This window comes from Lepus europaeus, chromosome 21, assembly GCF_033115175.1.
Source record: "Lepus europaeus isolate LE1 chromosome 21, mLepTim1.pri, whole genome shotgun sequence".
Taxonomy (NCBI): Eukaryota; Metazoa; Chordata; class Mammalia; order Lagomorpha; family Leporidae; genus Lepus; species Lepus europaeus.
Genome location: NC_084847.1, coordinates 18,996,448 through 19,009,936, shown reverse-complemented (window position 1 = coordinate 19,009,936; position 13,489 = coordinate 18,996,448). Strand labels below are relative to the sequence as shown.

Here is a 13,489-nt window from a genome sequence, read left to right as displayed (position 1 = left end):
TTAAAGAGCAGAGCAAGTTTAAAGAAGAAAAATAAAATAGCAAAATATTTGTCCAAAATCCAAAGGCAACCACCAAATAAGCCTACAGCACAGGAGAAACAGACACAGGATTGATATGCAAATCCCAGAGCTAATTCTTTGGAGAAAAACAAATAAATAAAACAGTTGAACCTCTGCAAAATGAAGGGAAAAGAAAGGAGACAGCATAAATACACAGAATTAGAAACAGAGGGGAGGGTTCCACAGCAGACACAGAGCTGGCGGCAGTGAGGCAGGTGAGGAGCCTGGGGCTGGCACAGCACATCTGGGAGCCCTCACAGCTGCTCCTGCATGTCCTGCCACATGGCCTTAAATTACAGCACAGCAGATCAGCACGGGGAGCCATCCCCATCTCTGGGGGGAAACTGAGTCTCGAAGAGAGTGTCTTGTCAGCTTTTTACTGCCACAACCTCATTCCTAACAGAAACCACGTATGAAGGAAGAAGTTTCATTTTTGGCTCACGATTTTGTAGGTTCTCAGTCCAAGATCAGGTGGGTCCTACCCACAATGACCAGGAGGTGGTGATGGCAGAGGGTGTGAAAAAGCCATCCCATCATGAGCAGAAAGCACTGGTCACCTATGTCACCATGATTCCATCATGAGGGCTGCACTCTTAATGACCCAATCCCAATCACTTCCCAAGGCCCTGGCTTCTGACACCACAATTGGATCAAGTCCACACCTTAATCCATTCACCACTGTCATGACTCCATTAACCACTGACAACCAGGTCTTTAACACACAGGTCCTTAGGGGACACCCAAACTAACATCCAAATCACAGCAGAGGGTGTGTGACTTACCCCAAACCACATGCTGGGACAAGAATCCCTGGGACAAGAATCCAAATTTAGTACATTTAGAGCCAGCCCAGCTTTGTGTCTGTCCTGGTCCTAAATCTGAAAAGGATTTTATCTGTAAAATCTGGTGAGGGGCTTTTATTTTGCATAAATTCCTCCCAACTATTATTCTACCAACATCACCCAACTCTTCTAAGTGGTGGGTGGAGAGGGCCATAATCAGGCTGAGGATCAGCATAATACTGCTGAGAAGGCTGTAGCATAGAGAGGTGAAGCAACTTACCTAGGTCACAAAGCATCCATCCAAGGTCAACCCTAGATGTGGACTCTCTAGCCTCTGCCCACCCCCATGTCTGGAGGCAGAATGGGATACGTATGTTATCTATGGGGGATGGACTTCAGAAATCCTTGCAAATAACTAATCTATAGATGCTCAAGTCCCTTCTATAAAAATGCCATAGTACTTGCATATAAGCTATGCAAATTCTCACATACACTTTCAATCATTTCTACAACTACCTAACACCATGCAAATGCTATGTAAATAGCTGTTACACTCTATTGTTTGCAGAATAATAGTAAGAAAAATAAGTCTGTACTTGTTCAATCCAGACACCACTTTTCTCAAATATTTCCAGTCTGTAATTGGTTGAATTTGTAAATGTAGAACTCACAGACATAGAAACTGACGGTATATACTTAGGTTCTTGGCGTCATAGCAGTGGCCTGGGGGTGGGGTAAAGAGGGCACTGTGTGGAAAGACTTCACAAGGAGAGGCAACAGGCTGGGTCCTGGGTCTCCAGCATGAAGGCAGCGTGGTTGATGCCCCAAAGCTAGGTGGGACCAGTCCTACCTCAGTAGGCCCTGGCTCAGGGATGAGGCAGAAATGGCTACACGGTAGCTGTGAGGCCAGAGAAGGGACCCCTCTCAGCTACCATGAAGCCCCAAAACTATAGGAGAAAATCTAAGTCTACCATAGAAGATAAACAGTATTGTTTTTGTGCATCTGATCGGTGCTGTGGAGTGTTCAGCCCAGCCCTCAGCATCTAATAAGAGTCAATAAGTGGTAGCTATCGTTATTATAATTATTACTATTATGCCCTCTCCTGTCTTGCTGGTACCCCCTGCAGACCAGGCCTTCTTCTCCCTAACCTCTTCATCTTGACTTAAAGGGGAAGAGACACCAATCTGTGTGGGAATGAAGGCGGGGCCATGCACAGTCACATCATCCATATGTTAGGAAAAAACACCCAAAACTTGGGGGAAGACAACTGTGTGACCTTTTAATGTCCTACGATTGCATTTTCTAATTAGGTATCTCCTTCCTCACAGTCATATCACTTTGTTTAACTTATTATTCACATTCAAGTCGCATCCAGATGGTCCCCTAGGCTGCAGATAGATGTTAACTTTTAGAAAATGAAAGTGAGATCATTGTGTGTTTCCTGGTAGATAAGATAGCCCAAAGGCTGGGATTCTATTGATCTGTTCAGCCACCAGTTTTCTATTTCACTCTGCAAAGTTCTTTCAGCATTGCTTTTTTCTTCTGCTTGTACAAATACAAGCTTCTCCAACCCGCCGTGGAATCGCCACTCACCCTGCTGGCTGCTTCGTGAGTGCACTAAGGAAAACCTGGACACATGCTCTCTCACTACCTATTTTGTGAGAATTGTGTGTTTGACATTTGTGAATTGTGCTTGATTGAAAACCTTTTTGGGGGATATACATTGAGCTCCTGTCCTTTTCCCATCTTTGACCAGGTCATCATTGATTTGTTATCTGTGTGATTTCTTACTCCAGGTTTATCTCCACCTTCCCTTATCTACCACAAGCTAAGCTCCAGCAGGGCATGCCTGTCTTACATCTTGATGCAGCTCTAGGGGGTACGTTAGAATGCAGGAGACCTCTTCAGAGATCAGAATAAAAGCTTAGGATAAATAAAGAGCTAAGACAGGTCAAGGTGCACAATGGAAAAGAGGTGTGGTCCAGGTGCTACAACCTCCTTCTTACCAAACCAAGTTTAACTTTTATTTTCTTTCACTTGGAACTGAACCAACTCCAAGCGAGACCATTCAGAAGTGGCAGACTGTATCTTGGAGAAATAATGGGAGCCCCCATCGCCACTTTGGGCAACCATGGGGCCAGGCAGGAACACCTGTTCTGACTCCTTTATTCAAACTGTGAAATCACCACCAAGGGGCTTTCCCAGCCCTTCTGTTGATAATATCAGATGGTACTCATTTTTGTTTTCTATAAGGAGAATGGAGCAAAAATTCCAGAACAAAGGAGACATAGCAACTGACTGTGACTGCCACCGTCCTGGCTGTCTGGGGCCAGGCTCCATGAGGCCTTCATGAAGCTGCTTCATCTTCTCTATGAACCTGAACCTGACGGTGCATTACAAGTCCTGCGAGTCAAGCCACACAGTGGTATAAAGTGGGGCAGGTACAGTAAAATAGGGAGTGCTGAGGACTTCGCAATAAACAGACTTCTGTTTAAGGGGGTGTTGACTATCCAACTGGTTTCAATCATGGCCTGTGAACCCCAGATTTTTTTTTTAATTTATTTTTTAAAGAATACAAATTCATAAGTACAGCTTTAGGAATATAGTGATTCTTCTCACCATACCCACCCTCCTACCCACACCCTCACCCCTCCACCTCCTCCCTCCTTTCCCAGTCCCATTCTCCATTAAGATTCATTTTCAATTAACTTTGTACACATAAGACCAACTCTATACTAAGTAAAGATTTCAACAATTTGCATGTATACACATACACACACACAAAACTGTTTGAGAACTAGTTTTACAGTTAACTCTCATAATACAACTCATTGAGGACAGAGGTCCTGCATGGGGAGTTGGTGCACAGTGATTCCTGTTGTTAATTTAACAATTAACACTCTTATGTATGACGTCAGTGACCACCCGAGGCTCTTGACATGAGCTGCCTAGGCTATGGGAGCTTTTTGAGTCCACAATCTCCGTCAGTATTTAGACAAGGCCATTAGCAAAGTGGAAGTTCTCACCTCCCTTTAGAGAAAAGTACCTCCTTCTTTGATGGCCACTTCTTTCCACTGGAAACCCCAGATTTTTAAAGGACTGGCATCTAATTGCCCTTTTTAATGCATTCTTTTAAAAGCATGAGGACCTGTGGGGCAGGTCCAACCTACTTGGAGACTTCGCTTTCACATTTCCCTCTAGGGGGCAAAGGACAACGTATTCATTCACATGTTCGAAGGAGCAAGCTGTAGTGTATTTCTGCAGCAGAATGTTTCTTACCAGCCATCAACACCTGCTTTCTGCAGCTCAGAAATCCCAAAGGACAAAGACCCCATGAAGTCATTCCTGCTGGTCAGATCCCAGTCCCATATCTCTACTGACAGTCTTCTGTCTTTGTCCGATTCCTTCAGCTGACTGCAAAGAAAAAAAAAAGAGAGAAGTCGGCAGAGGTCGCAAAGATTCTGCACCCAGATGAAAAGCACACAAGAGGACAAGACCTGGAGGTAGGAATTTTTAAAGATTACAAGTGGCTGCAAGAAATATCTCCCGTTCCCATCCCAGGCCTTCTCCCTAGGGAGGGAGAGCTTTCCCTTGCTTGGCAGTCTGAGGCTTCGACAGGCAGAAGCCCTGAGCCAGCTCCGACAGGGACAGTTGTAACGGCACACGTCTGCTGTCTCCTGTCTTAACAGGGTGCATGGTGTGCGGTCAGTCGTACTGGCAATCACTGTGAGAAGTACAGACAGCAGTTATGTAACGGGCTGAGCCCACGTGTGTATAGGAGCGAGGAAGAGGATGAAGACATTCGTTGTCTCTCTAGGGAAATTGTTCTGAGGCATGGCCTTGATGAAGTCTAAGTCCCCAGGTTTACCCTGAGGGAGGGAAGAGAAACCATGCTTTGCACCTGTGGCTGGAAGTGTAGCCTCTGAAGTCACAAGATCTGGAGGTGAATCCACTCCACCTTACATTTGTTATGGGACTTAGGGCAGATTCTTTGTGCCCTCTAAGCTCCATTGGTAAAACAGGAATGAAACCAGGCAATGGAGTTATTACACATAGTATATGTTCAATAAATGCTGGCTGTTGCATTGAATGCCTGTTGGCCCAAGGGATCCCCAGATCCTTGGAGCCCTGGCTGGGGAAGACTCCCAAGGGAAGCTGGCAGGGCCTTTCCCAGCAGGCAACAGGCAAAGCATCATCCATAAACTCAGCCCTGGAGAGGATGCTGCCACACCCTGTGGGTTATGTCCGCTGTTGGCCGAGACCTGCGGCTTCTCACAGCTTGCCTTCACCACGCAACACGTGACACCACCTCCCGCCCACACCACAGGCATCCTCCACTCTACTAGAAGAACAGGCTCTAGTGTTCCCTTGCTTCACAATACAAACATGCAGATGAAAGAGAAGGGAGGGAGGGAAGGGGTGAGGGGGGAAAGGAGGAAACAAAGTAAGAGAGGAATTCTGCGATCTCAGGGTGCCCGTAACCCAACCGCCACCTCCCACGCTTTGCTGCAACTTACAATCTGAATGTCTCGTTCCACTCGGGGTTGAGGGAGCACTTGATAGTTTTGGTCTTCTGCTTGCTCTCGCTTTTGGGATCAGGAATCAGTTTCAGTTTTACATAGGGGTCTGACAAGCCATTGGGGTCCATAGGTACAAGGTTTTTAGCATCTCTTACTGCAAAAGAAAAGGAAGTTTCAGGATGAATAGTGCACATTAAAACAGCAACTAGTGACGGCAGGAGAAACGGTGGGATGGCCGTTGGCGCCAGACTGGATTGACGGGAATTTTAATTTAATTAACAATAGCGAAGAAGCATACGAAATGAGATAAGCCAACAACCTGTTCTATCTTGGTGAAAGATCTATTTCTGACTTTCACACTGCACCTTCCACCTCACTCCCAAGATTAACTGTCCGTGTTCTAAGCTTGTTTCCACCAGCTTTGAATAGGGCCATGGTGAACATTCACATACACATAACTAAAAGGTCACATATTGCATGATTCCATTCCTATGAAATGGCCAGCACAAGAAAATCCATAGACACAGTGGTAGTTGTCATCTAAAATATCAGGGAATTTTCTTAAGAGGACAAAGACTATCTGAAATAACAGCACCACTGCTCATGATAAATGCGATCCTATTAGAGTCGGGAATCAGACAAGGATACCCATTACCACAGCCATTATTCAACGTGTCTCCTAAGTGTTCCACACGTGCAATATGATAAACCAAGCAGGAGCCCCATAAATTCAAGATGATGAGAAAAACAGATTAGAAGAAAGAATACTGGGATGAAGGAGGTGAGACACCCTCTCTCTCACTTCCTACCACCTTTGGCTTGTACCCCTCTCATGGTCACACCCTGGAATTTGCTACCCCAGAAATCGCAACACTATCTCCATATCAGTTCCACGTACCGCACTGTCTTATACAACCTCCTAGTTTTTCTAGCTCTTCCACACTCTTACCCCACAGCAGCAATTTTTCCCATTGGACCAAACAGATCCTCTCTATTTCCCCATTCTTTCTGTCTCCACTCTGCTCACCCATAGCTCGAATTTCAAAAATGCATTACAATCACTCCCATGAAAACACTCTCAACTCCCTTGCCCTTCTTTCTTTCCATTTTATGTGTCTGATAAAAACCTCAGTCCTCATTTCATTCAAATATCTGTCCCTTATTTTCCTACATCCAAGCTGCTGACCATGGCAGAACATGAAATAAGACTGATTTGCCAAAAATTATACAGCTAGTAGGGAAATGGAACTGAATAGACGAGACGAAAAAAGAGCAGAGAGGGTTATCAGAATGCAATGTGTAGCTTACTCTGCACTGACATGCAGGGGATAACATAAGATATTGATTCTGTGCCCACGGAATACATAAAAACCAGATTTGCTAAAAGTATAGTTGATTTCTAAAGAGATAGAGTGAGGCCATGTAGTGTTGTGGAGAGAGCTGTAAGACACACTGGGCCTGCTTGTTATCTAGCAGTTACTGAAGATATTTGAACCTCAATTTCTTGATCAATAAAATGAACCGATAGGAGAATAAAACTGGGTAATGAAAAGAGATATTTAGTGCAGAACCTTTAACCTGGAAAATACAAGGAATGCTAGCTATATTGCTGATACTTCATTTTAATTATTCACATTCAATGCCTTTCTTTGCTACATTTTCCATTTTTATTATGAAGACTTAACCATTTCCAAAAAGGATCAATATCCAAGGGAACCACGTGTGTTTTTGCACCTTGAGAACAAAGCATTTGACTTTCCCATTTGAACCTTTCCAGCACAGTGCTTCTTAGATCTTAGCCTGCATAAGTATCACCCAGAGGGCTTCTTCCTGGGCCCCATGCCCCTCAGATAGATTCTGTCTTAGTAAGTGTGCAGTGAAATCTATCCTTCTGCTTTTCTAACAACTTCCCATAAGTGACACATATGCTGCAGGTCCATGGAGCATGCTTTAAGCAATGCTGTTCTGCAGAATGGTAATTTCTTAGGATACCCAGGTACTTTCTCCATAGAATACAATCTCCAACTGTTACTTTCGCTTATTTCTTAATTTTTCCAAAGAAAATAACAGGTACCCATTTCCAGCCTGGAATCTTGGAATGACACATCTATCACATAGTGAGCTGCCTAACAACATGATCTGAGACGCTCTGAAGTGCCAGCAATGTGTCTGTGTGGTTGATTGGCAGCACACCTGCAAGCAGAAGCGGCTCATCTTCCTTCTCCCAGGAAAAGCCCTGCCTGTCTTATTGACACCAGCAGGACAATCACTAGGGGAAAAGTCTTCTATTGTAAGTTGAGGACTTCACCGAGTGTTCTTTGCAGGACAGTGGGGGGCAGGGGCATCGCAGTTGTCAATCTCAATGCTGATGGCTTCAGGATGGCCATTCCTTGGGCATCCACTCCTGCTCCCTGTCCCCTAAAAGCACTCCTCATGGAAGTACGACTGCACATCTTGCTTCATGCATGTGGCCCTTTCTTCTGCTTCTGCCCTTTTGAGTCGATCCTCTACCAAAGGAATTGAAAAATTCTGTAGAAAGGGATAGAATGATTGCTTCTAGAACTATCGGCATTCACATCTCCAAGAGCTTTGGCTACTAAAATCTCTCTATCATGAGCAGTTGACAATGCTGCAGGCTAAGATCCAAAGTCATGTCCCTCCTGAAGCTTTTCAAAGTCGAGTCATGTTTCCCAGCAGCAAGAGAGCCGCATACGTATCGAGGAAGCAAATCTCTCCAGACCACGCTTGGCGAGACCAACTTTGATTTTCCTTGATAAATGTTTCTTTACTATCTTTGTTGAAACCCAGCCAGCCCAGATGGTACCAAATGCTTTACAAAAAGCAGAAATATCAACCTTCCCCCTGGTGGAAGTTTGCTAAGTGTGCAGGAGAAGAGCATCCTGCTGGAGATGGCATTGTTTGCCCTGGATCTTGGATGCGGAGCTGGCTGGGGTTAGATCTGACCCTCCATCATAGGCTCTTCAGGCCAAGCAAGCCCTCTGCATTCTGGGGAAAGTTACCTAACAGTTCTGAATCCACAAAAAGAGTGCACTTCATGTATACTTCCAAAATATTGTTCTTTACCAAGAACTTTCCCAATTATTTTCCTTTTTCCCCAAGAAGACACAAATTTTCTGTGGAAAAATCTGAGTACTTGTGGTACTTAATGTCTTGAACCCACCTTACGTAATCAAGGAATTTTCTTTTTTTTTTTAAGATTTATTTATTTATTTGAAAGTCAGAGTTACACAGAGAGAGGAGACGCAGAAAGAAAGAGAGAGAGAGAGAGAGGTCTTCCATCTGATGGTTCACTCCCCAATTGGCCCCAACGGCTGAAGCTGCGTCGATCCAAAGCCAGGAGCCAGGAGCTTCTTCCAGGTCTCCCACGTGGGTGCAGGGACCCAAGGACTTGGACCATCTTCTACTGCTTTCCCAGGCCACAGCAGAGAGCTGGATCAGAAGTGGAGCAGCCAGGTCTTGAACCAGCACCCATATGGAATGCCAACGCTTCAGGATAGGATGGTAACCCACTGTGCCACAGTGCCAGCCCCAAGGAATTTTCAACATCAGAAATCCTCATTCAAAGCAACACCCACTACCATTTAGTTTGGGGATGTTTGCAGTGACAAACGCAGGAAACAGCCTGATTGTCCATCAATGGGGCAGGAATAAATACTTTATGGCATAGTCATGCTGTGTAGTGCAATGCCCACGCTGATAACATTGGACTATCTGTCTGCATCAGTATGTTGAAAGGAGAGGAAGACAGGTGAGGACAACATAACGCCTCTTTGTTTAAGGAAAAGGTATGAGGACATTAGTGCTTCAATTAACGAAATCTGGGTCTCAACTATTAAATTACACCATTAGGTCAATGTCCCATCACCTCATTTGGGTAACTGTGCTATGCATATTTAAGAGAGTATTCTTGATCAGAGAAACAGATACTGAAATATCGAGGAGGGTAAATGGCCATCCTGACCTCCAGCTTACTCTGAGATGGGTCAGAATAAGGCATGGAAGATGGAATTAAAAGATGAGCCAATATGGATACAAAATGTCCTGAAATCCGTGCACAGCTTCTTTGCAATACACATTTTTCATGAGCTTTTTGAAGACCCCTCCTATGCAAAATGCCTGCATGGATTTCAAAAGTTACTCACACCAAAATAAATATTTTGATTTCATTTCCCATGAAAGTCCCCTCCTATAGACCCTTCTAGGAAAATATTTAATACAGAAAATAATAAACCAAATGGGTGAAATATAAACAGTAAACCAAGCACAGAGTATACAGAAGATTTTTGTTCTATTCTTGCCACTTTTCTGTAATTTTGAAATTATGTCAAAAATAAACAACTTTTTTTAAAGGGCCTCTCCAAAGCTTCAAAACAAAGCTACAATAAAATTCTTTTCTACGAGGTTACATATGTATGTAAATATACAGAGAAGATTCTGGACGTGAATACCCAAAGTTGATTTAAAATAATGGTGACATCTGAGGGAAAAAATACAGAAGTCTGGTTTGGGGGTTGTGAGCAAAAGGACTTTAGCTTTATCTGACACTTTCTAAATGTCCTAGAGAACGCATTGTCATATTCATTGTGCTAGTGAAAGTTATCTTACAATTTTATTTGTACATTGACAGCCTTCAAGAATCCATTGTCCTGGCCTTTGGGGACCCTGTCCTGTTCCCCCAAAAACTTTTCAGAACTGGCTGTGCAGAGCGGTTGGAATCACAGAATCCGGAAAGTGGGCTTCAGAGTAAATTATACATCAGCCCAGGAGGGCCTCACCAAGACCAGCTGGACACCCCCAGCACATGCCTAGGATCCAAACAGGACTTCAGAGTGACACTGAACAGATGAAAAACTGCAGAGCTGTCCATCCATCTTCACTCTCTTGCCCTGCCCCCTCCTCCTAGTCCAGGCACGAACAGGTGAGCCCAGTTACCTTAACCCCTTAAGAAGTTACATCTTCTTAAACTGGAAGCTGCTGGTGCTGGCGCTGGCGCTGGTTCAAATCCCGGCTGCTCTGCTTCCGATCCAGCTCCCTACTGATGGCCTGGGAAGGCAGTGGAGGATGGCCCGAGTGCCTGGGTCCCTGCCCCATGTGGGAGACCTGGAAGAAGCTCCTGGCTCCTGGTTTCCATCCTTGCCCAACTCCAGCCATTGTGGTCATTTGGGGAGTGAACCAGTGGCTGCAGGACCTCTCTCCCTGTCTTTCACTCTCTCTGTAACTCTGTCTCTCAGATAAATAAATAAATCTTTTAAAAAAAAAAAAAAAAACAGAAGCTGCTTTAGCCTTTGCTCTCCAGCCGAGGCTCATGTCCCTTGGAATCCTGTCTACTTATTGCTTCTTCTAATGCCTGGGGTTTCTAAACCTAAGATTCTCTGATAATGGAGGCTTTCACCCTATAATCTATTAGAATCCCCTTCCCAGGGCTGTAATAGTCTCATCAGATAGGCTGCGATCACAAAGCAAGGAAACAGGGGGTCTCTGGGCAGGCCTCATCCAGCATCTGTCACCCTGAACACATCATAGCCCCAAAGGCTCCGAGAAGAGCTGGCTTCCCATCATGACTGGCAGTGGCACAATGGTCACACTTCTAATTAATTATCTGTGTCGAGACAGACTTCCAGCTGAGACCATTACGGTGTCTGTTGAGCCACGGCAAGCAGTGCGATGGTGCAGAGCTGGTGCAGGTGAATCAGGCCCTAACTTACCAGTGGCCGCTCTTTGGAGTCACGCGGCGTGGGTTTGAGTCCTACCTCGGCCGTAACTCCCACCAACTTCAAAATGTTAAAACGACAGGCCCCTCAAAGGTGCTGTTAGGATGACCACATATTCCACCCGGCTTGCCAAGACAGCCCCAGTTTATACCTTTTGTCCTTCCGTTCTCAAAGGTCAAGTTTTGACACTAAATTACAGGACTGCCTTAATTATAAAGAGGATGTGAAGCTCATGGCAGAGCCTCAGCTGGTGTCAATTTCCCTTCTCCATTTCAGCTGTCAAACACTGACAAAGTTAACCCCGTTGGGGCCAGCGCTGTGGCGTAGTAGGTTAAGCCTCCGCCTGCAGCACCAGTATCCCATATGGGCACCAGTTCGTGTCCCAGCTGCTCCTTTTCTGATCCAGCTCCCTGTTTATGGCCTGGGAGAGCAGTGGAAGACAATTCAAGTGCTTGGGCCCCTGCACCCACATGGGAGAGCCAGAAAAAGCTTCTTGCTCCTGGCTTCAGATCAGCCCAGCTCTGGCCGTTGGAGCCATTTGGGGAGTGAACCAGCAGACAGAAGACCTCTCTGCCTAAAACTCTGCCTCTCCAATAAATCTTTAAAAAAAAAAAAAAAAACTCTTACAGTATTTCTGTACATCTCTCTTATTTCTAGTAGCTTCTACTTTATGTATTTTGACCATCAGTATGCTTTGTTCTTAAATTTTACCTTTCATAATTTTTTTTTTGATAGTTAGTGAGAGAGAGAGACAGAGAGAAAGGTCTTCCTGCCGTTGGTTCACTCCCCAAATGGCCACTACAGCTGGAGCTACACCGATCTGAAGCCAGGAGCCAGGTGCTTCTCCTGGTCTCCCCATGCAGGTGCAGGGCCCAAACACTTGGGCCATCCTCCACTGCCTTCCCAGGCCACAGCAGAGAGCTGGACTGGAAGAGGAGCAACCGGGACTAGAACCTGGCGCCCATATGGGATGCCGGCGCTGCAGATGGAGGATTAACCAAGTGAGCCACGACGCCGGCCCCCTTTCATAATTTAAAAGCTCTTTTTACGGTTTCTAATGTGTTTGTCCTGAACTCTCCTTTAAATATAGGAATACAGGCATTTTCCCATTTGCTCTGATCTTTGCTTTCGGTACATTTGATAACCGCCTACCCGTGACTAAATGCCCTTTGTCCTCCATGCCTGTCATAATCTTTTCCAGATTATGTTCACTCATGCCTTTATCCCTATCCCCTTCCATCTGGGAGTAGCCCTTTAGCTGGTTTCCATGTTAGTTACATTTTCTGCAGTGAGCATTCCTCCATCTACTGTTTCTATGCATTTGAATTTATTTCATCATTTTAAGGTACTTTTAATTATCACAACATGGAATTGCTTCCTCTCCACTGCTTCCCTCCCATCTCAGACCATTGCCTTATTCTCTCTCTCTCTCTCTATCTGTGTGTGTGTGTGTGTGTCTTTTTATCTGTTTGTTTTCTGACTGTAGCATTTACCCTACTTTCTAAAAATTAGCATGCAATAAAATTGATTTTGTCTTTTGATGTCTGGGCCTGTGAATTATTTCTGAATTTTTCCATATTTGAAAGACACAGAGAGCGCTCCCATCCCCTGGTTCACTCTTCAAATACCCACAGCAGTTGAGGCTGGGCCAGCCTGAAGCCAGGAACCTGGAACTTGATTCCAGTTGCTCCGCATGGGTTGCAGGGACGGGAGTCGTCCCTTGCTGCCTCCCCAGGGCGCACATTAACAGGAAGCTGGGATCAGACACAGGGCTAGGACTCAGGCACTCTGACACGGGATGAGCATGTCTCGTAGTGGTGTCTTTTTTTTTTTGACAGGCAGAGTGGACAGTGAGAGAGAGAGACAGAGAGAAAGGTGTTCCTTTTTGCCGTTGGTTCACCCTCCAATGGCCGCCGCGGCCAGCGCGCTGTGGCCAGCACACCGCGCTGATCCGAAGGCAGGAGCCAGGTGCTTCCTCCTTGTCTCCCATGGGGTGCAGGGCCCAAGGACTTGGGCCATCCTCCACTGCACTCCTTGGCCACAGCAGACAGCTGGCCTGGAAGAGGAGCGACCAGGACAGAATCCGGTGCCCCGACCGGGACTAGAACCCGGTGTGCTGGCGCCGCAAGACGGAGGATTAGCCTAGTGAGCCGCGGTGCCGGCCATAGTGGTGTCTTAAACAGCTGCCCAGTCCAGTGAATGTGAGCACATGTATGGATTCATGTACCCACCACATGCTCACACCACAGACAGGCTCCATCACCCCATAAAAATCCCCAGGCCACCCCTCTATGGTGACAGCATTCCCTCATCCTTGGGCTCTGGCAACCACTGATCTGTCTCTCTTTATTGTAGCTTTACCATCCCAAGGATGGTGCATAAAGGGGACATCAC

At 45.6% G+C, this 13,489-nt stretch overlaps 1 protein-coding gene across 1 annotated transcript in view; it reads right to left on the bottom strand.

The window, feature by feature from the left end:
* Positions 1 to 13,489, bottom strand: part of PRKCB (protein kinase C beta) — a 354,584-nt gene that overhangs the window by 103,790 nt on the left and 237,305 nt on the right. Inside the window, exons 7-8 of the mRNA XM_062180053.1 lie at positions 5,361 to 5,517; positions 4,123 to 4,257 (exon numbers count right to left, since the gene is read on the bottom strand). Of these exons, the coding sequence (XP_062036037.1) occupies positions 4,123 to 4,257; positions 5,361 to 5,517 (292 nt within the window). The remainder of the gene's footprint in view (positions 1 to 4,122; positions 4,258 to 5,360; positions 5,518 to 13,489) is intronic.